The sequence below is a fragment of the Corvus hawaiiensis genome, chromosome Z (genome assembly GCF_020740725.1).
Source record: "Corvus hawaiiensis isolate bCorHaw1 chromosome Z, bCorHaw1.pri.cur, whole genome shotgun sequence".
Classification (NCBI taxonomy): Eukaryota; Metazoa; Chordata; class Aves; order Passeriformes; family Corvidae; genus Corvus; species Corvus hawaiiensis.
Genome location: NC_063255.1, coordinates 706,917 through 732,026, shown reverse-complemented (window position 1 = coordinate 732,026; position 25,110 = coordinate 706,917). Strand labels below are relative to the sequence as shown.

At 48.4% G+C, this 25,110-nt stretch overlaps 1 protein-coding gene across 3 annotated transcripts in view; it reads left to right on the top strand.

The window, feature by feature from the left end:
- The window catches only part of WDR7 (WD repeat domain 7), a 43,853-nt gene extending 20,280 nt beyond the window's left edge, over positions 1-23,573 (top strand). For all 3 annotated transcript variants that reach the window (XM_048291361.1, XM_048291360.1, XM_048291362.1), the window contains 9 exons: positions 5,776-5,997; positions 9,000-9,186; positions 12,096-12,213; positions 12,480-12,629; positions 12,955-13,037; positions 14,764-14,863; positions 20,571-20,675; positions 21,638-21,841; positions 22,292-23,573. In XM_048291361.1, the coding sequence (XP_048147318.1) occupies positions 5,776-5,997; positions 9,000-9,186; positions 12,096-12,213; positions 12,480-12,629; positions 12,955-13,037; positions 14,764-14,863; positions 20,571-20,675; positions 21,638-21,841 (1,169 nt within the window). In that variant the 3' untranslated portion in view covers positions 22,292-23,573. The remainder of the gene's footprint in view (positions 1-5,775; positions 5,998-8,999; positions 9,187-12,095; positions 12,214-12,479; positions 12,630-12,954; positions 13,038-14,763; positions 14,864-20,570; positions 20,676-21,637; positions 21,842-22,291) is intronic.
- The last annotated feature ends 1,537 nt before the right edge of the window (positions 23,574-25,110 follow it).

The following is a 25,110-nucleotide window of genomic DNA, read 5'->3' as shown; positions in this document are numbered from 1 at the left end:
TCTGTGAGGTACTTGTACCCAAATTAACAGGGAATTTGGGTTCCTGCTGTTTGCAAGCAGCTGCTTGTGGGAAAGCCTAAGGTACAAGGCGTACTCTGTTCCTTTTTCCTTTTTAAAGGAATATGGCTCAGGAAAAGGGGGTTTTCCAGCACAGCCTGCGTTGGGAAGCTGTGGGCATCTGCCAGGGAAGCAGATGTCTCCCAGCAAGCCCCATGGAGCTCCGTGAGGGGTTTGGGGCTGGACATCTGCGGGATCAGCATCTGCCGCTCAGGATATTCGTTAGGGAACTTCCCAACCCCACAAAACCAGTTTGGGGCTGGTTTCCAATTAAGGGAGAAGCGTTGGAGCAGAGCTGGGAGCTGTGGGCTGCCCGGGCTCCGTGCTCAGCCCAGCAGCTGCCCCATCCCTGGGAGTGTTCCAGGCTGGAGCAGCCTGGTCCAGGGGAAGGCTCCCTGCCCGTGCAAGGCTGTGGAACTGCGAAAAATCCGTATTTACTTGGGAAAAGTTGTGTTTCTTTGTCTTGAAACCATTTTTCCTGTAATTTTACTCTGCTGACTCAGGGATGTGCGGCGGGAACGCTCTGGTGGGATGCTTTCCTGAACTCCAAGAGTGTTGGCATTGAAAGCTTCCCAGGCTTCTTGCATTCTCCTTTTGGGATCTCGAAGTAGAGTCGTGATGTTAAAGTGTGTGGCAGGAGTGTGCTCCTGGCTTGTCCTTCAGGTCCCTAAAGCAGGCACTGTGGATTCCTTCAGGCTGGCCCGTTCCAGGAGTGGGATGGGAAGGGAAGGAGAGCTCCTAATTGGACTGTGCAGGTTTGAAAACATCTCGTGGTTCTTAACTAAAAGAGAAATTGATGAATTAGTTCTGTTAAAACACTTTTAAAATGGTATTTCTTGATTTGTGGGTCCATTTTTTGTGGGTAAATTTTTGTAGGCAAATTGATGCCAATGACTCTGAAGCTCCAGAATCCCATTCCTGCACATGAAAAATCCAGTGGAAGTTTAAAAAAAAAAAAAACGAAGCCATAATGTACTGGAAATTGCTTTTATTTTTTTTGGCATTTTGGCTGTGAGTTGGGCTGTAGCTACTCCAAATTAAATCTAGCTCATCACTGTTTGTGCCAAGTGGTCCTGTTGGGAAGTTGTCACTAAAGTTTAAACCCAGTTTATTTAAATGTTAAAGATCATTGATCTAAACGCTCTCTATATTGAGATCCTGTTCACAATAAACAGATCTTTAAAAAATGGAGATTATCACTCCCTAAATGTCCTCTCTGAGGGAAATTTTGATGGGTGAACCCAGTGCTTTAAAAGCTGGATAAAAGGTGTCTGATACTCCCCATCCGAGCAGCACAGAATCCATTTTGTCTCTGCCTATTTCCCTGGAAAAGGCTGCAGCATCCTCACCCATTTTGTGTTCCCACATGCTGCAGCACAGTGAAATATTCCCTCATAAAAGGGAGCAGAAAACTCCAGTGAACTGCAAGAGATGGGAATGGCTGCAAGAATACTCATTTTATGTGTGGAAAAGCACGTTTTTCTACCTGCAATTAAAGAAATTAAGTTGTAATTTCTAATGCATGACAACTCCCAGTACTTAAAGAGCTCTGCCATTAAATTATTGCCAATTAAGAATTCCAGATATTCCAGAGCACTGATTGTATTGACACCATTTGTATTAGAAATGAGTAATTGGGACTGAATTATTATGGCAAACATAATATTTTTAACAGGGTTTAATAAGATGTTAATAAGGATTAATAATTAATTAATAAGAAATTCTTTGCCAAATTCCAGCTCTTTCTAGATGAAGGGAAGACTCTGGTAAAACCAGTCCAAATCTGGATTTCCCATTTGGAATTATGCTGATGTTTTTATTCCAAGGAACTGAAGAGTAAAAGCAATTTAAATTGGGGTCATTAAAAATCCCTTCCAGCCCATTCCATGGTTTCGTGACCCCGGAGCGCTGGGGCACGTGGGGCTCTACAAACATATCCAAGTCCAGGTGTGGAGCTTTGTTAGGAATTATTGGTGACACATCTCTGGGCTGGGAGCACGCGGCACTCAGAGCTTCCTCCGGGTTGGTCTGAGCTCCCTGGGAACTCCTGGCTGTCAGAATTCCCAGGCACGGCTGGTGGGAGGTACAGGGGAGGGCTCTTTAACTTCCCACATTTCCGTGTGTCTCCAGGATGGGCTGCCACAGAGGAATTCCCAAAATTCCGCTTGGTGTGAGCCCTTCCAGGCAGGAATTCCAGCTTCCTTTCGAGGCTCCCAAGATCCCTTCTCTGCTGGGCCAGCTGAGGGAGCTGTGGATGTGGGAATGGCCCCACTTCCAAGCTATCCAGAGACTTTTAGTAACAGGAGGTTGGTGATGAGTAACCCCAGGTTTTATAAAATGTTTTCCTGTTTTCCTGCATTTTCCTTGTGTTCCCTGTCACTGGGATTCCTTGACAATATTTTCACTTCTGATTTATTTGGAAAGAGTCCTCAAGAGTGCTCTGTGTGTTGAGCAAATAATTTTATCCATCTGAAATCTCTATTTCCAGTATCTCTGTATTTCCAGGTATTAACTTTATGCAGTGCCGTGAGTAAATCCCCGTGCTGAGCCTGATGTGTTGTGTAGCTGCACCCCTGAGCTGGGGTGGGGTGGCCCCAGGGGATTCTCCAGGGCTCTCTGGCTGTTCACAGCAGGGCTGGACACGGATTTGGTGGATCAGGACAGCTGTGGGATGGATTTTAGGTTTGGTTCTTGGCTCTGTCCCCAGCTCCTGCAGCAGGGGAGTACCCCCAGCTTGCACCTGCTGGCAAATACAGAGTGCACCTCTCCTAAAACCGCCTTAACTCAAACCCATTGATTCCTGTGCCAGTTAAACCTGGAGAACTTACTCGGGCTTTAATCCTTTTATTGTTAGCTCGGCTGAAATTAATTTTCCCCAAGAAGTGTGCAAAGCCAATTAACGGCAGCTCAGGAGTTGGGGAGCGGAGTGCTCCAAAGTGTTAAATGCAGCCTGACCCCGTGGCCGCGCTCTGCGCCGCGCTCCCGGCAGAGCGATCGATACCCCACAGCAGCCGCTGAAACCATGGAAATTTGGGAGCGTTTCACCCACATTTCCAACCTGCACCGGCCTGCGTCCAGCACTCGTGGGGCTTTCGTGCTTAGAAATGGAGATGTTTGGGGATATTTAGGATTGTTCTGTCTTGGGTGCCATCGGTTTGTCTTAATCTGAAACTGGGTTTTTTTCCGACTAAAATCCCACTGGTTTTTGTCCTTCTGGCACGGCAGCTTCTGTTTTCCACACAGACCTATTGGAGGTTATTAATTTTCTCCCTGTGATAGGGTGATCAGGCGTCCTGTCAGGAAAATGGATCTGTGTGTCAGCCCTTGCCGTGATTAAAGGGAGAGGCCGCGCGGGGAGAAAATACCAAATTTTCATGGCCAAATGAAAAGGCTCCTCATCCAGGTGTTATTCCAGCGGCAGTTCTGCCTGCCAGTTCAGCTGGGGGAAACCATTCCTGTTAACTGGGGGCTTCCCCTAGTAATTAAAAAAAGAAAGATGCAAGTATTAAGGAGTTTCCCCCCCCTCTATTTAAGCAGGTTTTTCCCGCATCCAGAGGTTTGCAGGGGGATGGTCGGGGTTTTGCTGTATTTGAGGGGTTTGGTTGGTTAGCTTTCAATTCCTTGGAGTTATGGCAGATTTTGGGGGTTGTGTTCTTGAGGCAGAAGATCCTCTGCTGCAGCTGTGGGGATCAAACCGTCACATTCCAGATTGCTAATGGAACACTATGGGTCTTTCCCACCCTGTCCAGGTTGGAATTTCTTGTGAGGTTAACAGAGAGTGATGTCCTGGACACCTGGGGGCTGGAGGCACGGGGGGAGCAGCAGGAAGGAGCTCAGCTCGTGGTTCCCAGCCCAGTCCTGGGAGCTTTCCTGGGGGAAAATACTGGATGAAGGTCAGATCAAGATGGAGCTTGTGGATTCCCTGTAGGATTTCTTTTGCTGTTCCAGGTTGATACATGAAAATTCTCTTGATACAGATTCTGTTGCTCAGAGAGCTTGTGGATTCCCCATCTCTGGAAGTGTGCAAAGCCAGGCTGGAGCAACCTGGGCTAATGGAACATGTCCCTGCCCATGGCAGGGGGCAGAATGGGATGATCCTTAAAATCCCTTCAGACCCAAACCATTCCGTGATTCTAGAACTCTCTGAGCCTGTAATCCTAGGGATGCTCCCCGATCCTCCCTCGGGGATGTAGCGAAGGGTTAACTCGGTGTTGCTGTAATCCGCGGATGGGGGGGCCCCGCGGTGTTTAGTTTCCTACTGGAAGCAGTACATGTGTTGGCTTTTCCTTTCTTCCCGGCCGGAGCGCGGCGGGCGCGGGCCGGGGTCAGCGCTGGGCTATTGATCCGCATCCCGCTGCCCTGCTCCAGCATCTGCTGCGCTCCCGCTGCCGCCGCGCCCGCGGAGCTCACACCCACAGCCGGGCCGAGCTCCGCCGGGCAGGGCGGGCACCGATGAAAGGGGTAAACCCATCCCGGAGCGGCACCCGGTGCCAGTTCATCCCGGCCTCAGGTGGCTCCAGGCGAGCACCTGGGATGGGCTGCGAGCTGCGGCTCCGGCCATCCCAGGGAACAGAGGCCACCGTGGGCTGCGACAGCCAGTGGGACACATGGAAATGTTAACGGGAGCCTGGGAGAAAGGACTGTTGGACAATTCCAACTGTTCCCTTCTCTGCTTTGTTCCAGCCCGTTTTCATCCTTCTTCCTCCGAAGGCAGTTGCTATTGATTTTTCCCTTTTTTCCCCTCCCTTCCCATTGTTAAGCTTTCCCTTGTTTTTCTCTCCCTTTTGGCTGGCGGAGTTGCCTGACCACAGCTCCTAAAATTTGGTTGACTTCCTTGTTTTCCTCTGGAGCCCCATGGATGTCATTAACAGAGACGTCCCACCCTTCGTTAATCCACAAGCCTGATGCTTCCAAACTCCTCAGAAAGCAGCGCTTGGGAAGGATTAAAAACTTCCTTATTTCATTAGAACAAATGGTAGGGAATTTCCCAGGGTGCTGGGAATTAATATCTAGGTAAGAGTGGACCTTATTTGTCAGAATAAGTGACTGCAGTTTCATTCCAGTAATTTCTTCTAAGGTTTTGGGATTCTACTGCAAATGAGAAAACCTCCTCTGCTTAGTGGAATTCAGAATGCCTAGACTGTGATGAACTAATAACATGTATTTCACTCCTATGTAAAATTCATAATTACAGTTTTGTCCCATTGTTACAATTCCATATGTGACATTTTGCTATATGAAAATATCCGTTTGGTTTAATGGTGTGTACTGTTATCCTAAAATTTGATGGGAAGCTGGACATGGTGATGGATCCTAGATCTAAAAGATGCTTTTGTATCATACATAATACAAAGAACTTACCCTGAAAAAAATCCATCTTTTAAAAACAATAAAAATTGCAACTTGTTAATTTAAAATGAACAAGAAGCAACTCAGAAATTGCTAGATAAACATAGAATTCCATGGATCTTTTATCACTGAGCAAAAAAACCTGGGAATTAGGGAGTTTTCTGGTGACTTTTTTCCCCGTGAGTTCTTGGCAGGTTTTGAAGGGATATTTCGACTTGTTCGGAGCTTTTTAGAGGAATCTTCTCCATGCCTGAAAATCCTGGTGGTCCCAAAGACACGGTTCACGTTCTTTATTTTTTAACTCTCTCTGGAAAACGCTGTTTGGGATATTAAAAGCCCCCCCTCCTTGGGACTTTTCTCCCGACGCAGGCTGCCCCTCCGGCCTCCCGCAGCCCAAGAAGGTGTCCACGTCCTACGAGGAGAGGCGCAAGCAGGCCACGGCCATCGTGCTGCTGGGAGTCATCGGCGCCGAGTTCGGGGCTGAGATCGAGCCGCCCAAGCTGCTCACGCGGCCCCGGAGCTCCAGCCAGATTCCCGAGGGATTCGGCCTGACCAGCGGTGGATCCAATTATTCCCTGGCCAGGCACACGTGTGAGTACCCCCGGGCCTCTTCTGCCTCGGTTGGTGATAGGGATGCAAACCGGTTCGTTCAGATTTTCATGGAAAAGAGCAAGATTAGGGATTGGGGATGTACCTTAAGAGGCTGCCAAGGAATTGGTGCTGATGGAGTGAGCTGCTGGAATTCTGACATCCTTTATTCTCCTCCCAGGTCAAGCAGAGCACTTCCACTGCATTTATTTGATTTGTTCTTGGTTACTTGTCCTGTTCCAGCCCCTGCCATGGGCAGGGACACCTTCCACTAGCCCAGGCTGCTCCAAGCCCTTTCCAGCCCAGCCCTGAACACTTCCAGGGATGGGGAATCCACAGCTTCTCTGGGAAAGCTGTAAGTCCATCAAATCCGGGGTATTTCTCTGCCTTCCAGTGACATGGAATTGTGGTTGTGCCTTTTGGAGAGGGTGGAATTCTCTAGAAATTCCTGTTGTGCCCTTGCCTGGCACCTCCATTAATCCCTGGAACCTTCACAACTCGTTCCCAGAGCTATTCCACGATAAAATGCCACACCAGGAATTGCTGGCTGCAGATGCCCCACATCCCCCCCCCCCCGAAAGTGCAGCTAATGCTGTGTTTACAGAGTTAATGGGCTGAGAAATCGGGCTCCTGCGTCCAGGGTATGGAAATGCCAGATTCCGTGGATAATCCAGGGGGTTTTCCAGGCAGCTGCCATCCATGGAGTTACTAATGAGCAGCTCTTTGCGCTTTAGCTCTGGTGGTGCCGCAGGTGACACCGTGTCCATGGAGTTATTGAGATCTCCCTGACACTGACTTGGGCCTCCTTCCAAGGGGAGTGGCAGGCTTTCCATGCTCCCAGATCCATGCAGTCACTCCAGTTTTGCTGGAGCCTGGATTCAGTGAGCCAGCCAGCAGTTCAGTTCCTAACTCAGACCCCTCTGCCATTATGGTGTCCCAAATTCCTGGCAGCTGGTGGGCAGGAGGGGAAGCAAGTGGCACTTCTGACCAGAAATAGAAATATCCCTGCCTGGATAATTGGGCGGGTTGTTTGGATGGGATATTAGGAAGGAATCCTTGGCTGTGGGGGTGCTGAGGCCCCGGCACAGGTTCCCCAGAGAAGCTGTGGCTGCCCTATCCCATGGGCAGGGATAGCTCCCACTCGCCCAGGTTGCTCCAAGCCTTGAACAACCTGGCCTGGAGAAATTCCAAATGGGAGATGATTGGAAAAAAAAACCTGATCATCCTTACACAAAAACCCAATAATGATAATTTTTAATTTAGCCCTGAAAATATCTTGATTTTATACCTGGAATAAAAATAAAAGACTAAAAATTCTCTGGGTCAGGAGCAGAAAGGGATGAAGGGATATGGAATTTTAACCCAGCTCTCCAAATTTCTGTCTCTCTGTGGACAGTCAGGGAAAAAAATCATCCAGAAAGGGTCACAATCAAGTTAAATCCGATTCTTGGAGTCCATCATTTGGATTTAGTTGGATCTTGATCGGAGTTCTCAGTGTCTCATTCCTGCCTGGGCTATTGATTTTCCTGAGCAAATAATTTCATTTTTTAAAATCCATTGGCAAACTGGGGATAACAAGGCTGCCTGGAGCCGTGTGCTCTGAGAGATTCTGCAAGGAAAGACATTTTGGGAATCCAGGGGCTTCTGTGCAGTGAAAATGAGTGATAAATTTTTGTATTTGGGCACATCTGGGTTAATAAAGTGATCTAAGGAACAAACGTGCCACTGCAGAATAAAACACCTGGAATAAAATTACATTTTAATACCAATTTATGTAGGAATGGCATTCCCTGAGCTCCGGGGCTGCCTGAGGAATTGTGTCCAGTGAGTCACACCTGAATTCCCGTCCCAAGGAGCTTTAGATTTGGTGCTTAATGACTTTTTCTGGCTGAATATTAATGGGAAGCAGCAAATCCGCGGGCCCAGGGATGCGCATCATCCCAGGATATTCCAGCCCCGCTGTGCTGAGCTTTTCCAGGGCTAATTACCTTGTTGCTGCGCTGACTCTAATGTGACATGTTTATTGCCCTAACGAACAACTCATTAGCGCTGGGATGTTTTTGTCAATATTAATTCCTTCGTTTAAGCCGAGGCAGAGCTTTAAACAAAGATGTCCCGGCCGGGGACCCACCAGCACCGGGACTTTGGGTCAGTCCAGCTGTTGCTGGTGTCAGCAGCAGGATGCTGAGGGGAAAGGTAGGAATATTTCATCGGAGTAATGCTTGAGGAGGCACGTTTTTAATAAGGTTTTGTATCTGAGGCATAAAATCGACCTTCCGTGGCATGACAAGAAGGAATTTTGGGGGTTGTTCTGCATGGATCGGGATTGGTTGGTGTGAATCTACTGGAAAAAACTGTCTGTTGGCTTTTCCCAGTCCTAAAAACAGCAGGAGGCTTGTTTAGTAAACAAAACAAGCAACTTGTTGAGGACAGTTCAAGAAAAACCTGATAAAATCAGTAATTATCTTTACCACAAGGACCATTATTGAGGGGTAATGAATAGTGATGGAGAGATAACGATAAATTATCGGGAAGCATTGCTTGGTTTAGCCCTCCTCCATCTATGTGTACATAATTCATTTTATCTCAAAGTGGGCTGTTAACTGAAATATTAATAAGTATTTCCAAAAGGTGCAGAACCTGGGTCAAGATTCAGGATTGGTGAAGTTGTTTGGGATGTTTCTCTCCCCTTCCCTCTTAAGCTTTATTTCTAAGAAACATTTCAGCATGTCAGCTTCTATTTTTCCCCCCAAAATCCATTTACTGCTATGTCTTACGGAGTGAAAATACTGTGTTTGAGAGGCAGCAGTGGCACAGAGAGGTCGTGGATTCCATCTCTGGCAGCGTCCAAGGCCAGGTTGGACGGGGCTTGGAGCAGCCTGGGCTGGTGGAAGGTGTCCCTGCCCACGGCAGGGGTGGCACGGGTGTCTCTAAGGTCCCTCCAGGCGCAGCCATCGTGGGCTCCCACAGCTGCTCTGACGCTGCCCTGCTCTCTCTCCGCTCAGGCAAGGCGCTGACGTTCCTGCTGCTGCAGCCGCCCAGCGCGCGGCTCCCGGCGCACAGCACCATCCGCAGGACCGCCATCGACCTCATCGGCCGCGGCTTCACCGTCTGGGAGCCCTACATGGACGTGTCGGCCGTGCTCATGGGGCTGCTGGAGCTCTGCGCCGACGCCGAGAAGCAGCTGGCCAAGTGGGTACCTGCAGCCATCCCTGCCAGACTCCCAGCTGGGGCATCCCACCCGTGGGCAAGCATTGGTTCAAGTCCTGGGGCTGGGGAGCTTGGCAGGAACGTGGGACGAGGAATGAGGAGCAGGGAGTGGCCTTAAGGTGGACGGCAGGGTTAGGGGGATACTGGAAAGGAATTCTTGGCTGTAAGCGTGGGGAGGCCCTGGAATGGAATTCCCAGAGAAACTGTGGCTACCCCGTGCCTGGAAGTGTCCAAGGCCAGGTTGGACAGAGCTTGGAGCAACCTGGGACAGTGGAAGTTGTCCCTGCCCATGACATCCTTAAGGCTCCTTTCAACCCAGACCATTCCATGATTCCATGAAATGTTTGTTGATAACACACAGAATTTAAATGGTACCTGCAATAAGGAGCTGCCCAGGGCTGTTTTAATCCCAGGAATGTGTTTCCACATCCATCTGTGTTGAGGGTTCTGATGTTATTCTAAGATAGATATTGCCCATTTTATGTAAGTTTTAATTTCCTCAACATATAAAGAATGAATCCTTGCCATGTGTTGGCCAGAGGAATATGGACAAATTGGATTACCATTGTTTTTTGTCTGAGTTCCAGTTATTCCTTGCAGTGTGACAGGAGACACCACCACATTTTCCCTTCCCAAAGCCTCTCCTAAGCCCTGTTTTATGTAAACCCTGACTTCCAGGTTTCAAGTGACCACAGTTCTTCAGCAAGTCCTTGTGCTTGTGTGATTCCACCCTTAGCTGTCAGGAAGATTAGTCTGGCTCTCCCTCCCCAGAGCAGGGAATAAATGAAGGGATCAGCGTGGAGCCTTGAGGAGCCCGCCGCAATTTTCCTCATGATAAATTGCATAATAAGCGCGAAAGCGTTTGCTTATTAATCCATAACAAGATTTAGATTGAAAATGGCCTGTTACATTCCTGACAGATCCAGGATGGAGGGAGATGGAAAGAAACGGAGCAACAATGTGTGCAGGGGTTAAGTGTGGATCTCACCCTCCTGGAGCCCCGCTGAGCTCCCGCTTTGTGCCGGATTTGCCGTGGACACAATAACGGCACACAGCTGCCGGCGCCTCTCCCGGAGGTTTTATCAAAGAGCTTTTATGTCAAGCTTCTGCTTTTAGATAGAAAAGAAGAAATCACATTTATTGACCAGGAAAACGAGTGGGTTTCTTTTTTCCCTGCTGAATCAAGGGAATATCTGAGCTGTTAGGCAAAACTCAGGTGTTTGGAACTCCTTCGCTTGCCCAGCTCATCCTGGTTCCCGAAGGTTAGAGTGTGCCAAGGGAAACTGCTCAGTTGAGAGGATAAAGAGTTTTCCCAGCAGTTTTAGGCTTTGGTGGCTTGGCTTGGGTGATGACAGGAATAATTTTTGGCTGTATTTTTGCTTTTTGAATTAAGCTACATTTCATACAGATTTCCACAGAATGGTTTGGGTTGAGGGGTATTTTCAGGATCATCCCATTCCACCCCCTGGCATGGGCAGGAACACCTTCCACTAGCCCAGGTTGCTCCGAGTCCCATCCAGCCTGGCCTGGAACAATTGCAGGGATGGGGTAGCCACAGCTTCTCTGGGCACCATTACGATCTGATACACCAAAATTAGCAAATCACCTTATCATCAATCCATACATTTTTATCTGTGCCTTGGAGCAATCTGACCTAGTGGAAGGTGGAATAGGAGGGTCTGGATGCTTTTGTCCTGGTTGGAATGTGCCGTTCCCATCCCCTCACAGGGCTGGCCCCGAGCTCTCCCCACATCCTCCCAGGCGAAGCCTGTTGCTTTCCAGGAAAACAGTCACTCTGCCAAACGTCCTGGAAGGAAAAACACTGCTGGCGTGACACGGAGCCTTTGGAAAGTGGCACAGAGGCACTTGGGGTCTGCTGGCTTTGGGAAGCCCCTCCAAAACTTAGCTGGGATAACTCCTTCCCCTGGCTTATCCCTTTTTCATGGAACACCTGGACAGGAGTTTTGAAGTTACATTTAGATGTGGCTTTCCAAGGAAAGGCCAATGGGGACATACATCACCTTGTGGCAGAGACTTCATTCAGTTTCACATTTGGGAGTTCTAAGTCGTACAGTGACGGTGAGGGATGGGAAAGGAAAATAAACCTGTTGGGGTTATAAACTCCTGCTGTTCTCTTCCCAAAAAATTCAGTCAAAGAGCACAGGGAAGAAGGAGGAACCCCTTCCACAGGGTGCCCAGAGCAGCTGTGGCTGCCCCATCCCTGTAAGTGTCCCAGGCTGGGTTGGACGGGGCTTGGAGCAGCCTGGGATACTGGAAGATGTGCCTTCCCATGGCAGGGAGAGGAATAGGTGATCCTTAAAACCCCTTCCAATGCAAACCAGCCTGTGGTTCCATGTTTCTACGTTTTGAGGAATTTTTGGATAATGTGCAGGGCACGTAGAAATTTTATTTTTGCTAAATGCAGTTACTGGGTACTTACCACCTTATTGCTTCTTGCTTTTATCTTGTCACAGCTAGTAAAAGCCTTGAATTAAAGAGAATTACTCTGGCCAGAGGATTTTTCAGGCTGTGTTTAAAATACTGTAAAAGACCAAACCATAAATCCTTGGGAAGATGCTCCGGGCTCGCCTGGCCCTCCATGGGGTGATATGTATTCAGCACATACAGATAATTTGTTAACAAGGCCTTTTGCCCACTTTGGACAGATGCACTTACTGTTTTCAATCTTCATGGTTAATTATTCGATTTGGGGTTGATGCTGGAACACCCTGACTCCTAATCACTGCTCTTTGTTGGGAGTCCATTATATTGGAACTGCTGGAGTGCTCCCAGTGACCTTGAACTGACATTATAAGCTGCTTCTAATCTTTTCACTCTATATTTCTAATGCTGCTTTCCTTTGTCCCTGCCTTTGTGTGGCTCCCGTTTAGCATCACAATGGGGCTGCCCCTGAGCCCGGCGGCCGACTCAGCGCGCTCGGCTCGCCACGCGCTGTCCCTCATCGCCACCGCCCGCCCGCCCGCCTTCATCACCACCATCGCCAAGGAGGTGAGCGGGGCCTGCTCCCAGACAGCCAGGGGCTTGGGGGATTAAAGGAGACTTTTCCATGGGGTTTGGAGGGTGAGCGGGACGGGGCGGTGCTGGGAGCGTGGTGTGCTCCAGGCATGGTCTGTCCGAGGATCGTCTGAGCAATCCCAGCCCCAGCTGGAGCTGAGGGATGGGGCTTAGCGGTGACCATGGTGGTGCTGGATGCAAGGTCAGGCTTGCTGATCTTGGAGGTAACAATTCCTGCCCCGTACGGCTGCTCCCCACAGGTGCACAGGCACACGGCGCTGGCGGCCAACACGCAGTCGCAGCAGAACATCCACACCACCACGCTGGCCCGCGCCAAGGGCGAGATCCTCCGGGTCATCGAGATCCTCATCGAGAAGATGCCAACGGACGTCGTGGACCTGCTGGTGGAGGTAAGGCCACCTCTGTCCTGGGCTCGATGCCAGTGACGGGTCTGACTCGACTCGTGGAGTTTCTTTCCATGAGGTCTTTGGGTGTGGAGAGGATTTGCTTTATACCAAGTTCATTTCTTAAACTTTAAATGCATTAAATTACATTGTTGGGGAAAAAATCCGAAGCAAAAGAAGGTCAAAGCCAAGTTGGACACAGCTTGGAACAACCTGATCTATCAGAAGGTGTCCGTGCACATGGCAGGGCTTGGAATGGGATGACCTTCAGAACTTTAGTTACGGAACATAGAACACAGATTGTCAGCTGATGGTAATTTTTGTTTCCAAGGTGATGGACATCATCATGTACTGCCTGGAAGGATCTTTAGTTAAGAAAAAGGGTCTTCAGGAATGCTTTCCAGCCATCTGCAGGTGAGCTCTTCCTCCAGGAATACTGGGAAGTAAATGACAGGATCAGCAGTAGGATATATTTCCTAATTAAGAGTGAAGCAGTCTGTTAGGTGACACAACAAAGAGTAAAAGGTGATTTATAAAATGGGAGCATTTCCAGTATCTTTAAACGTGGATAAATATCCCAGTTATCCTCTTAAACTGGTCCAACCAATAAATTCTAATAATCACCTGTCGGCCATTACCTTTTAATTTAATAACCTATTAAAATATTGAATAGTTTCAAGGAAAGAACAATTATCCTGTTGCCAGGTTGGATACTGATGGAGATGATCTTCCTCCTTCCTGATGCTTTAAGTGGCTTTCCTTAAAACATAAAGGGAAGGATAAATGGGAATTACTGCCCAATCTCCCTATTCCTGTGTATATTTATAGCAATCCAGTATTTTAAAATTCTTTGCAATTACTGGTAATATTTCCTGGTTATAGCCGGTGTAAAAATGATCCAGCACCCAGCGACGGCCTCATGGAGCCCAAGGGAAATTGCCAGCAGGTTGTAGCAAATGGGGGAACCTCTGGAGAGATTCCAAGTGGGAGCACTTGTACAGCATCCCATTGTTAATCCCTTTACAACATCCCAGCGTTCCTTATGCTGTATGGTAACGTGTGCACACGTGGTGAGCCAAAATCATCCCAGTGCGCAGCTCCTCTTCCTTGGATCAAAGGAATAGGAAGAGCAGTCCGAGGGGAAGGGTGGTTGACACATCCAGCATCCTCAGGGAGGGATACACAGGGATGCAGAGCTGCATCTGAGCTGCATTTTCCCTTTTCCCTGCACAAAACCTAGGGATTTTCCTCCTTCTCTTTTACTCTTTATTGGTTTTTTCCCGTGTTTCGTCTTGCTTTTCTTCCCAACTGCCATCCTGCAGTGCAGAACGCGTCTCGTACCTGCGTGCAAGCAGTTGCTATGGCACTGGGAATCCCAAGGAACCAGGAGAGAAGTCTGGAAGATGGGTTGTTAGAAGCCCTAAATATGCTCAGCAACATGATTTTGGAGACTGTTTCCAGATATTTCTGTCAGACTTTGGCAGAGGAACATTTAACTGCAAAATTCCAACGTAATTCCGAATGCAGTTGGCACTTTCACAGGTCTGCTCTCCCTGTGATAAAGCACAGTGATATCCCCAAGGATTTGAATTTGCAATAAGGATTTAGAGTCTGTTGAGTTTCAAGGTGTTGAAATTCCTTGGATTTTGCAGCTGTTGGAATTCCAATACATGCCACGTGGTCACACTGGGTGTTAAGGACTATTGCACGCTTCACCCCAAGGGTGTTATTGGAGTGGAGAGTGTTTGATGGTGAACTTCCCTCTTCCCTTTTCTTTATGCCCATCAAAAATTGATGAGTTTGCTTATTTTTCCTTCCACTGTCCTTCCTTTCCATTTGACTTTCACGGGAAATGCCCTGAATTCACGCAGGGTGTCGGATGATCACTTAACCATTTGACTTCCCATCCAGGGGTTTGGTGATTATCCCATAGATTACTCCCAAATAAATAAACCTGATAGATAAACCTGATCACATTCCATGGTACCGTATCGCCCATCAGTTGTTTTTGTGGAATGCCAAGTGTTGAACCAGCAGCGAGTGGATTTTTAAATCAAATCTCTGTTCCAGCCCTTAATTAATTAGCCAGTGGAATCGCAAGTGAGTTTAATCTCCCGGTGTCCCCTCGTTTTCCCCTCAGGTTCTACATGGTGAGTTACTACGAGCGCAGTCACCGGATCGCGGTGGGAGCTCGCCACGGCTCCGTGGCGCTCTACGACATCCGCACCGGCAAGTGCCAGGTAAGGAACTCCCTGGGGATTCCTGCCCTCAAACCTGGGAGCTGTTGGGAGCGAGGAGCAGCGAGCTCCGCATCTGTTGTGCGCTGAGCTGCTGGAACGCTCTGGATAACGCCGAGAGGATCAATAGCTTAATGAAGGACTTAAGGATATCGAGTCCTGCTGGCTCCATTCCCTGGGACTGACCGGCTGCCACTGGGTTCATAAGGAAAACCTCAAGCTTTATTTCCTGACCTGAAAGTTTGGGAGTTATTTTCCTAAAAATTCGGAATTATTTACTCAGTGCTGGGGAATATTCACAGCATTTGGTTCCTTACTTTTCGTCATAATCTTCCACATAAACCATGGAAAATAGAGCTGGGGGTGACCAAAGGGACTCCCAGGATAATTAGGACAGGTCCTTTTCAGGTTCAATTATTATTCATGAGATACAAAAATTTTCCAGATAAATTACTGTGGGGCAACGCCATCTATTGGATACAGATTCCTGCTTCCAAATCCGATTTTATGCTTAATTTCTCACAACTGCAGATTTTTCTGGCTGCTCAAAAACATGGAATAACTTGGGGATGGTGCATCTGAAAAAGTTGTGTCATTGGAGAAAAGCTCAGGTTTTTTATTGCCTTTCCTGTGAGGGGTTTTGGGATCCTGAAAAGCATTTTGGGTTTGGTTTTTTTTTTCCCTTGCAGGTAATTTTTATTTTTTTAAAAAAGGTGGTTGTAGGAACTGACTGAGAAATTACTTGGAATGATTAATAGGATGATGGATATGAAAAATCTCCCTTTTTAACAAAAAACAAATCAGCATTTATCTAGGATGGGGTTTTTTCCCAGTAAAATTTACTGTATTAGTAGATTGTATTATGACTATTCCGAATGCAAGCATTTTTGATCTGTTTCTCCGTAATTCAATATCAAAACCAGGTTCCCTCTCCTTCTCCTCCTATAAAATGACTTTATTAAACCCTCTCTGAGTGTTGCTGTTGTTCCCAGTGTGGGACACGGGCACGATTGGGCTCTGTGGGGTTTTTGGCAGCACTGGGAGCTGGGCAGCGCCCTTCCCATGCCGGTATTGATTTGTCCTTCAGCTGTTGGCAGCTCCCAGAGATCCCAGGGCCTGGGTGTTGATTATTCCCACAACGTCTCGGGAGAGGTATTGACCCGGAGCCGCTCGCTGCCGATGGCTCCGGATTTCTCACCCCGTCTCCATGGCACTCATAATAAACGGGCTGAGTGCTCCGTGGCTCTGGAAGCCAACTTTTCCTCACTGCGAGCTTTTCCCTCTAGGAGCCAGTTTGGAGATGGGTTTGTCCCCCATTCCAAGGAGGATCCATGCCTTGCACTCAGGTTCTGTCCCACATGGCAGCAACAACCTTCATATTCCCCCATCCGTGTTCCCCCTCCATATTCCCCCTCACATATTCCCCCTCACTCATTCCTCCTCCATATTCCCCCTCACTCATTCCCCCTCACTCATTCCCCCTCACTCATTCCCCCTCACTCATTCCCCATCCATATTCCCCCTCACTCATTCCCCATCCATATTACCTCACATATTCCCCCTCACTCATTCCCCCTCACATATTCCCCCTCACTCATTCCCCATCCATATTCCCCCTCACACATTCCCCATCCATATTACCTCACATATTCCCCCTCACTCATTCCTCCTCCATATTCCCCCTCACACATTCCCCATCCGTATTACCCCTCACATATTCCCCCTCACATATTCCTCCTCCATATTCCCCCTCATGTATTCCCCCTCCATATTCCCCCTCACACATTCCCCTTAACATATTCCCCCTCACTTGTTCCCCCTCCATACTCCCCCTCACATATTCCCCCTCACATATTCCCCATCCATATTCCCCCTCACACATTCCCCATCCATATTACCCCTCACATATTCCCCCTCACACATTCCTCCTCCATATTCCCCCTTACTCATTCCTCCTCCATATTCCCCCTCACTCATTCCTCCTCACATATTCTAGGAACTCCATTCTGAAGCTCAGAATTCCTTAAAAAACTAGCTAAGCTTCGTCATAGTTTTGGAAATAAATAGCTGTAATGTTTGCTGTTGAATCCATGCAGTGCTTTCCGTAGCTGGAGAGGCAGTGGGTTTGTGAGCAGATTATTTGAAATCCTTAAAATCATGGTATTCCTAGATGGACAGATGGGAGGTGAGGGCTCTGTACAAGGATTTCCCAGGTGGATGGTGTGTGGAGCAGCCCCCCAGGAGATGCTGAGCCCCCTGCACACCGGGGGAGAACCCAAGTACCCCACAAGATTCATGTATGGTTTTATCCTGTTTTTTTCCTTTATGTGTGGGATCTCATCCCACTTTTATCCTGGATCACAGGAGGCTGCTTGCCTTTAAATAGCCAGATCCTCGTGGGTGGTTTTTTCCTCACACAGGTTGTCACTTTTAGGCTGAGTGTGATTCTCCCTGTTGGGAATCCAAGGAGATGTGGTGGGAACAGGTTTGTGGTGGTTCTGTGCTTAATCCCAGAGGGATGTTTGGTGGGATGAAGGGCTCTCCCAGCCATTCCAGCAGGGTTTGGAGCACTCTTGTATGCAGAGCTGTCTTGTGCTGGATCTCAGGTATGGCAAAGGTTAAACTTCAGCAGCTTCCCAAAAAAAAGGTGGAGCTTCCATCAGCACCTTCCACCCTCCCAAGCCGCCCAGCACAATCCGATGATGACTATTGATTCCTTCCTTCCCAGCTTTTCCCTGGCTCTGGCCTTGATGTACAGATAGCGCCGCAGTCCTGCTCAAATAAGGCTCCATCTTGATCAGGGGCTGAGATGAGATCCTGGGATTTGATAAAGATAATTGATGGTTCACAGGGAATTGGAAAACAGTTCCGAGAGCAGCAGCTCCACCTGGAAATGTGCCTTTTGTTTTCCCAGCTTTAAACCCCACGGCCACAGGCCCTGAGCCAAACACATGGCATTAAGCACAAATGGCAATTTTTATCCCAAAATAAACTGCTTGGATTAATAATTACAACTATAATTCATTTATAACAATATTAAAAAGATTAGGCAACAGGATTAAGGTATCACTCAGCACAAGCTCTGTTTGCCCAATTAAACACTGAAATAATATTAAATTACAACCAAATTATTAATATTTTGCATAAGATTCCTGATTATTAACACAGAATTAAAAATCCTGCACTGAGAGGTGCAGTAACACAAAGGAAAATACTGACGATATAAAATGCTATTTTATATCAAATTAAACACTAAAATGAGACTGGAGAGGGAGATTGCAGGTAACTGAATTGTAGAATACCTGATTTTTGATTTTGGGATGATGGGAAAATATTAATATTTTCCCAGGTAAATTCTTGCTGGGTACCAGAGTCTGGCCCAATTAATTCAGTACAGGTTATTTAATTATCTTCTTTTCCTTTAGGAACATATTTGGGTCTATAAGGAGAGACTCCGAAATATTCCATTTTTATTGATTAAATCTTGGGATTCATCATAAATATTTAGAGCTGCATTTCAGAAATACTTGTAATTTTTGTACCTAAAACCTGGGTCATTTGCACCGGAAGATTAAAGAGAAACACAAGTTATTTTGGGTTTATTTCAAAGCAAACACTGCTTTTAAGCCTGAGCTGGAATCAATAATGTTTGGTCCTGGGTCCTTCCAGAATTAAAATCCCAGCAATCCAAGCATTAATTGGATTGTGCAGGGCTGATTTTATTTCAGTCCTGGATGCGTTGGCAAAGTTTGATTTATATGGAAGGCAGAAAAGGATTTCATATTCCATTTGGAATGAATTGTGGCTTGGCTTAATTAATTCCAGAGTAAAAGATGCTGTTCTTTAAAACAGTGTTTTAAAGGCGTTCATCCTGCAATCCACACCTGCATTTCCACGTCCTGGTCACTGGAAAGCACATCCCTAAATTTCAGAGGAAAGGTAACTACTGAGTATAACCTTAATTGGATAGGCCAAAGGTCTTTTCTGAACGTGCCAAATAACAGATTAAGGGATTTTCATTAATTTATTTATTAAATTAAATTATTAAAGGTGATGAAACTGCTGTGAGTTAATAGAGATTTCCATTAAATTGCTTCGAAAATAGGGATTTCTTTTTAAAAGCCTGGTAAGAACATTTTTACTTTCTGTTATCCGTGACTTTTCATCCGTGGCTCTGCACTCATCCAGGAAGGGGTTACAGAGTCACCTCCTCCTTTAGTTCCCAATCCCTGGATGCTTTGTATCCTGTGCAGAGCTTGGAGCTGATAGTTGCCTGTCACGATTTTAAGGGTTGCCAGGCTGGGCACTGGAATGGCAGTGCTGCTTTCCCAGTACAAGGATTTTTGCCTCCTTTATTTATTCCCCCTGGAATTTGGAATGATAAATATCAGATAATAAAGGGGATCAAGTATTAGTGGGTGTCTCCAGGAGGGCATTATCAATTTAAAATACGCATTTCACTGTATTCATTAATACAAAATTGATCCAGTGGGCATTTTTTATGTCACCTTTAGTGGAATATTGCAGTTCAGTGGAGACTTTCCCAAATACTGGACTTGGAATGAGGTTGTTGGAATAGCTTGAGTGTATCCTGTGGTGCAGGGGGGCAGGTGAAGAAGTCCAGCAGGCTCCCAGGAGCATCCCCTTCGCATTAAAAACCTGGGCAGAGGGAAGCTGGAAGCAGCTGCATTTGGTCCCACCGTCCTCCTCGGGCAGAATTAAGACATTTCCAAACTGGTATCACACCGATTTTCCCAGAATGTCCCCTGTGTGTTCATACAGCTGCTCCGGAGCTGAACAGCTCCACAGGGTAACTTGGAATATTTGGAATGAACAGCAGTGATCTGGGTTTGCCTTGCTTCCTCATGGAAAACACAAGCTGAACACCACAAAAATCCTGGCAGGAAGGGATTAGCATCAATTAGAGAAGCACTTCCTTTAAATAACAAAGCTGCTGGATTCCCTGAAGGATTTGTGCTTCTTGGAACATATTCCAGGAGTAAAAAGAGCAACAAGTGTACTGCTCCTATTGATTTTCTACCTTTGTCTCATCAAAACATATTTTATTGACAAGTATTCCATGCTCGTTAAGTGCTAAAGAGTGGGATGGGGCTAAACGTGGGATCAGCTAATTAACTGTGAGGATCCCATTAAAGAGGGAGGTTTGGGGTTCACTCACCTTTTCTGCAAGGAATAAATGAATATATTAATGGCTTCTTAATATATCAGGCTCATTCCAGGTGCACCACACTGAGCAGGGCTTTTAATAACCCAGGGATGGGCACAGGAGCACTGATAATGGAGTTTTGGTAATGCTGATCCAATAGGAAATAGATTTTCCAGGAGAAACTCATGCAGTGTCTTGGATTTAACATGGACTTGGGCTTTTTGATCCTTTTTGGGGTACTGCTGTGGGAGAGGAGCTCTGTGGGGAGTGCAAGGGTCCATGTTTTAAAAATTCCCATTAAAGACTCATTTTTGTTCGTAGACTTGAGAAGTGCCTTTGGTTTAAAAACTGGATTTGGCATGGAATGTGTTCCTGGGATGATTTAATTCAGTTTCATTGGCTGAGCTGCTATGGACACTTCAGAGGAGCTGTGATGGCGTGTCCTTAAATCCCACCTGGCGAGACATTTCCGTGGAGTGCTCTGGTTTTTCGTGCTGCCGGGTCATGGATCTCCCACATTCCTGTTCTCTCCCCTCTCCTCAGACTATCCATGGCCATAAAGGACCGATCACTGCCGTGGCTTTTGCCCCCGACGGCCGGTACCTCGCCACGTATTCCAACTCCGACAGCCACCTGTGCTTCTGGCAGGTGAGGCCGCGTTCCCAGCCCTCCCTCTGCGCCACGTCCTCAGCAAACTCAGGGCTGGGATTTTATCCCTTCATTTCATGCATTAAATTGCGGGGAAAGAATCCTAAGGGAGAGAAGGTCACAGGTGGATTGGGCTTGGAGCAACGTGGACTAGTGGAAGGTGACCCTGCCCATGGCAGGGGTGTGCAATGAGATATCCTTAAAATCCTTTGCAGCCCAAACATAAGGAGTTAAAATCCTCCATGCAGTTCTCAAATGTGACCTCGTGCACTGGTGATTTTTCCCTTCCGTGTCCCGTTTGGCACAATTATTAATGCAGGAAAATCAGGGACATTAGTCATCCTAAAAGGGTTATTACTCAAGATGATTTAAATTGTGAAAATGTCAGTGGGGCTTGCATGCTCCTGGCTCCGGATGCCGTGATTTACACCCCTGACACCGCTCCCCTGCCGAGGAGAACCGGGAGAAGGGATGGCTGGGACGTCGGACTGCTCAGGATTCAGGACATGGCAACAGCAATAAAATATCCCGGGGTTTGCCAAGGTTTCTTGGGGACAAATCCTGGATTGCCGTGTGTGGGGGGGAATGGAGAGTGGTATCCCGCTGGGTTGGGTTGGGCAATCTCAGTTTCCAGAATTTGGAGCTGGCACCAGCAGTGCTTGGCCTGTTTTCCAAATAGTGGAACCCAGCAGATCCCTGGAAGTGTCCAAGGCCAGGTTAGACAGGGTTTGGAGAACCTGGTGGAAAGTGGGGATGGATGGGTGGGACTGGATGAGCTCTGCGGTCCCTTCCCGCCAAACCGCCCCCTGCCCCTTCAGCGCGGGCTCCTGCCGGGCCCCGCTCGCAGGTTAAGGCCCCGCTCCCGGTGGTCTCTGGGATGTGGGAATGTGGGAGGAGCTCCGGGCGCGCGCCGCGGCGCTGACCCTCCGGGAGCCCCGGGATCAGCCAGGGTGTCTCCGCAGATGAACACCTCTCTCCTGGGAAGCATTGGAATGCTCAACTCCGCGCCTCAGCTGCGCTGCGTCAAGACCTACCAGGTGCCGCCGGTGCAGCCGGCGTCCCCCGGCTCCCACAACGCGCTCCGGCTGGCCCGGCTCATCTGGACCTCCAACCGCAACGTCATCCTCATGGCCCACGACGGCAAGGAGCACCGCTTCATGGTCTAGGTAGGGCCTGAGGGATTCCCGGGAATTCTGCCCCTCTCCCGTGGGCAGCGCGGGGAGCAGCCCACAGAGCGGTGCTAGGGCGCTCCTCCTGGCTTCCAGGGGCTCTGAGGGAATCCTGCTGGGATCTGAGGGCTCAGCCATGCTCTGAGGGAATCCTGCTTGGATCTGAGGGCTCAGCCAGACTCTTGAGAGAATCCTGCCAGGATCTGAGAGATCCTGCCAGGCTTTGAGGGGCTCAGCCAGGGTCTGAGGGCTGAGCCAGGATCTGAAAGATCCTGCCAGGCTCTGAGGGGCTCAGCCGGGATCTGAGGGAATCCTGCCAGTCTCTGAGGGGCTCAGCCAGGATCTGAGGGAATCCTGCCAGGCTCTGAGGGGCTCAGCTCGGATCTGAGGGGCTCATCCCATCTTTGCCGGCGGCTGGTGGCACTGACAGCTTTTCCTTGCATCCAGGAGGAAGAAGGCCCAGGGAGCCGCTCCGTGCGTGGCCCGGCAGAGCGGGATCAGGAGCACCTCGTCCTGATCCGCAGTGGCAGGAGCCCGGCTGAGCCCGGCCCCTCCACGCTGGATGTCATCCAACCCCTTTTCCCTTTGGAGCCTCCCAGAATCTCAGTGTTTACCAAAAAGGCTCGTGTTTACATGGACGTTCTCCTGGTGACCGTGGAATGCTGGCAGGTGACGCCCCCGGAGCCAGGTACCTGCCTGGGAGCGGGGGGCTGGAATCTGGGGGCATGGCCTGGGTGCTGATCCCAAGGGGGGGTCAAGTCTCCGTTTCTGAGGGGATTGGAAGCGCTGCTGTGCCCAGGCCGGAAGGGAAAATGATAGTCCACGTGTAAATAAATAATTTAAAAATCCCATTAAATGGCAAATTTGGGAAAAAAGCAGTATTTATATAGAAAGGTGGTTTTTGCCACCAGTGCAGGTATTTATTTAAATAAAGGACAAAGGGGGCCATTTTGAATGGAAAAAGGATCGAAAGTATGGAAAAAATGAATTACTGGCTGGATGTACTGAAATACTTCCTTCAGTAGGAATATTCCTGTGTGACACTTCGTTGTGATTGTGTTTCCTTCTTACATATCTGATTTTGTGGAATATTTTGTGTGAAACTTGCTGGTTTCTGCTCATGGGAAAGAGAAAAAAAATCTCAGAAATCCTCTTTGATTTCAATATCTCTTGTTCGTACAGCTTTTCCTTGGCTGCAGAGCTCAGACCTGAGGCTGGCACTACCCATTAAGCTAGAAATGGTACTTGGAGACCAAAAATGAAGGAATTAATTTTTCACCTGGCTCCTAGAGAGACAATAAATGTATTTTATTCCAATTTGGGTTATTTGTGTAGTGCCCAGGTGGGATTTGCAGCCCAGAAGCTCCATATCTATGTGCTGTTACAATTCAGTTCAAAAGCAGGAGACTCAGACCATTAGGAATGTTGAACACAAGCAGCTGGGAAGTTGGTCTTTCCCAGTGGCTATTCCCGATCCCGCTGTTCAGTGTGAGCTTTCCGTGCGTATCCTTGGCGCTGTGTGTGGCCTCGTCCCTGTAAGTGTAGAGGTGTCCGTGGCTTCCATGGCAGCTCCCGAGTGACACGATGGGACACCTGGATGAGAGGGGGGTGACGAAGTCACCGTGTGATGGTTCGGGTGTCGGCTTCTCCACAAATCTGCTCCCTGCCCTCTATGGATTAAAATTCCTGGTGTAAATATGCTTGTGGAATAAAACTGGACTGAAATGTTTTGGTTTTCATGGGTGTCAGTGATTTCCTGCTGCTGATTCTTTGCCCAGTCATCAGGAATCTGTCACTCTTTAATGAATTTCTCCCTTTTCCTTTGGAATGAGAGCGGAATCCTCGAATGGTTGGGGTTGGAAAGATATTAAGGATCATCTTGTTCCCTGCCTTGTCTCAAGTCCCTCTCCAGCTCTCCTGGAGCCCCTTTAGGCACTGGAAGGGTCTCTGAGGTCTCCCTGGAGCATTCTCTTCTCCAGGTGAAGACCGCCAGCTCTCCCAGCCTGGCTCCAGAGCAGAGGTGAATTCCCCAAAGGAATTAATTGCAGTAAATAAACTGACCATATTGCACTGTCTGTGGGCTGGAATCTCTGATATCCCCTGTTTTTAGGGACTGGCAGCCATTTGCCTGCAGAGGAAGCCCCTGGGCCATGGGATGCTCTGGAGCAGGTCAGGAATGACCTGGTCAGTCTCCAAACACAAAGCCCGCAGGAACTGTGTGACTTTCTCCCTTTAGGAGTGTGTGGATGTGTTTGGCCTCGATTCCCTGGAGGCTGGGTAGGCGATGCCAGGTGGGATCCAGAGAGGGATGGGGCAGAGGCAGCGCCCAGAGCAGCCTCTCCTCTCCTTTAGCTGCTGGGCAGAGCTGAGCCTTGGAAAATCAATACTCAGGAGCCAGGAGGGAAATATTTCCAAGCTCTAAGTGGAGGATGTGTTGTGACAAGGCTGGGATGCGCCGGCAGCGCAGGAGAGGGAGGGAGGCAGAGTCATTTTTTAACACCTGACACCTCAAGGTGGGTCTGGGCAAAGGAGCCTTGGTACAGCCAAACACCAAAGGTCACGGAGCAGAGCCCAGAGAATTCCCAACCCAGGATGTGCTGCTGCTGTCCCACAACATCAGGGGTGGGGGAGACATAAAGGGGGAACTCGGTGCTCGCCGCCATCTCCTGTAACAGGAATTACAGCCCATGGAAGCCCAGGTTACACCTGGAGCCATTCACCTCCCGCTTTCCACGTGTGCTCAGGGCCATTAATCCCACTGGATTTGCCCTGTGTTTCCACGCACAGAGCAATTGTTTGGTTCCAGTGCTGCAGCCTCAGTTCAGAATAATGGAATATCCAGCTGCAGAGCTGGGTCCCACGCAGAACAGCCCACGGCCCGTCTCTGGCTCCTCCACCTGGGAGCTCACCCTGGTTTCCAGGGAGCTGGGGAGGCAGGAAAAGAGGCTTTGCTTCTGTCCAGGCTGTTCCCAGCTTTTAGAAAACTTCACCAGCATTAATACTTTTGTCTGAACAAAAAAAAAAAGAGGAAAAATCTGGATCAGAGCCTCCGGTGTGATAAATTGACACTCGATCCAGCGGTTGCCTGGAGCGCGCTTTGAAGCAGGAGAGGCTCCTGGGGAACTTCCCCCTCTCTCTGATGTCTGAAAATTAAAAATTAATCCGCTATGAAAAATTAAAAGGTGAAACTTTCTGCTCTTTCAGCAGCAGAGCTTTTGGAATGCTGATGTGGGGCTTGGAATGGAGGCTGAGTGACATCTCCGGGA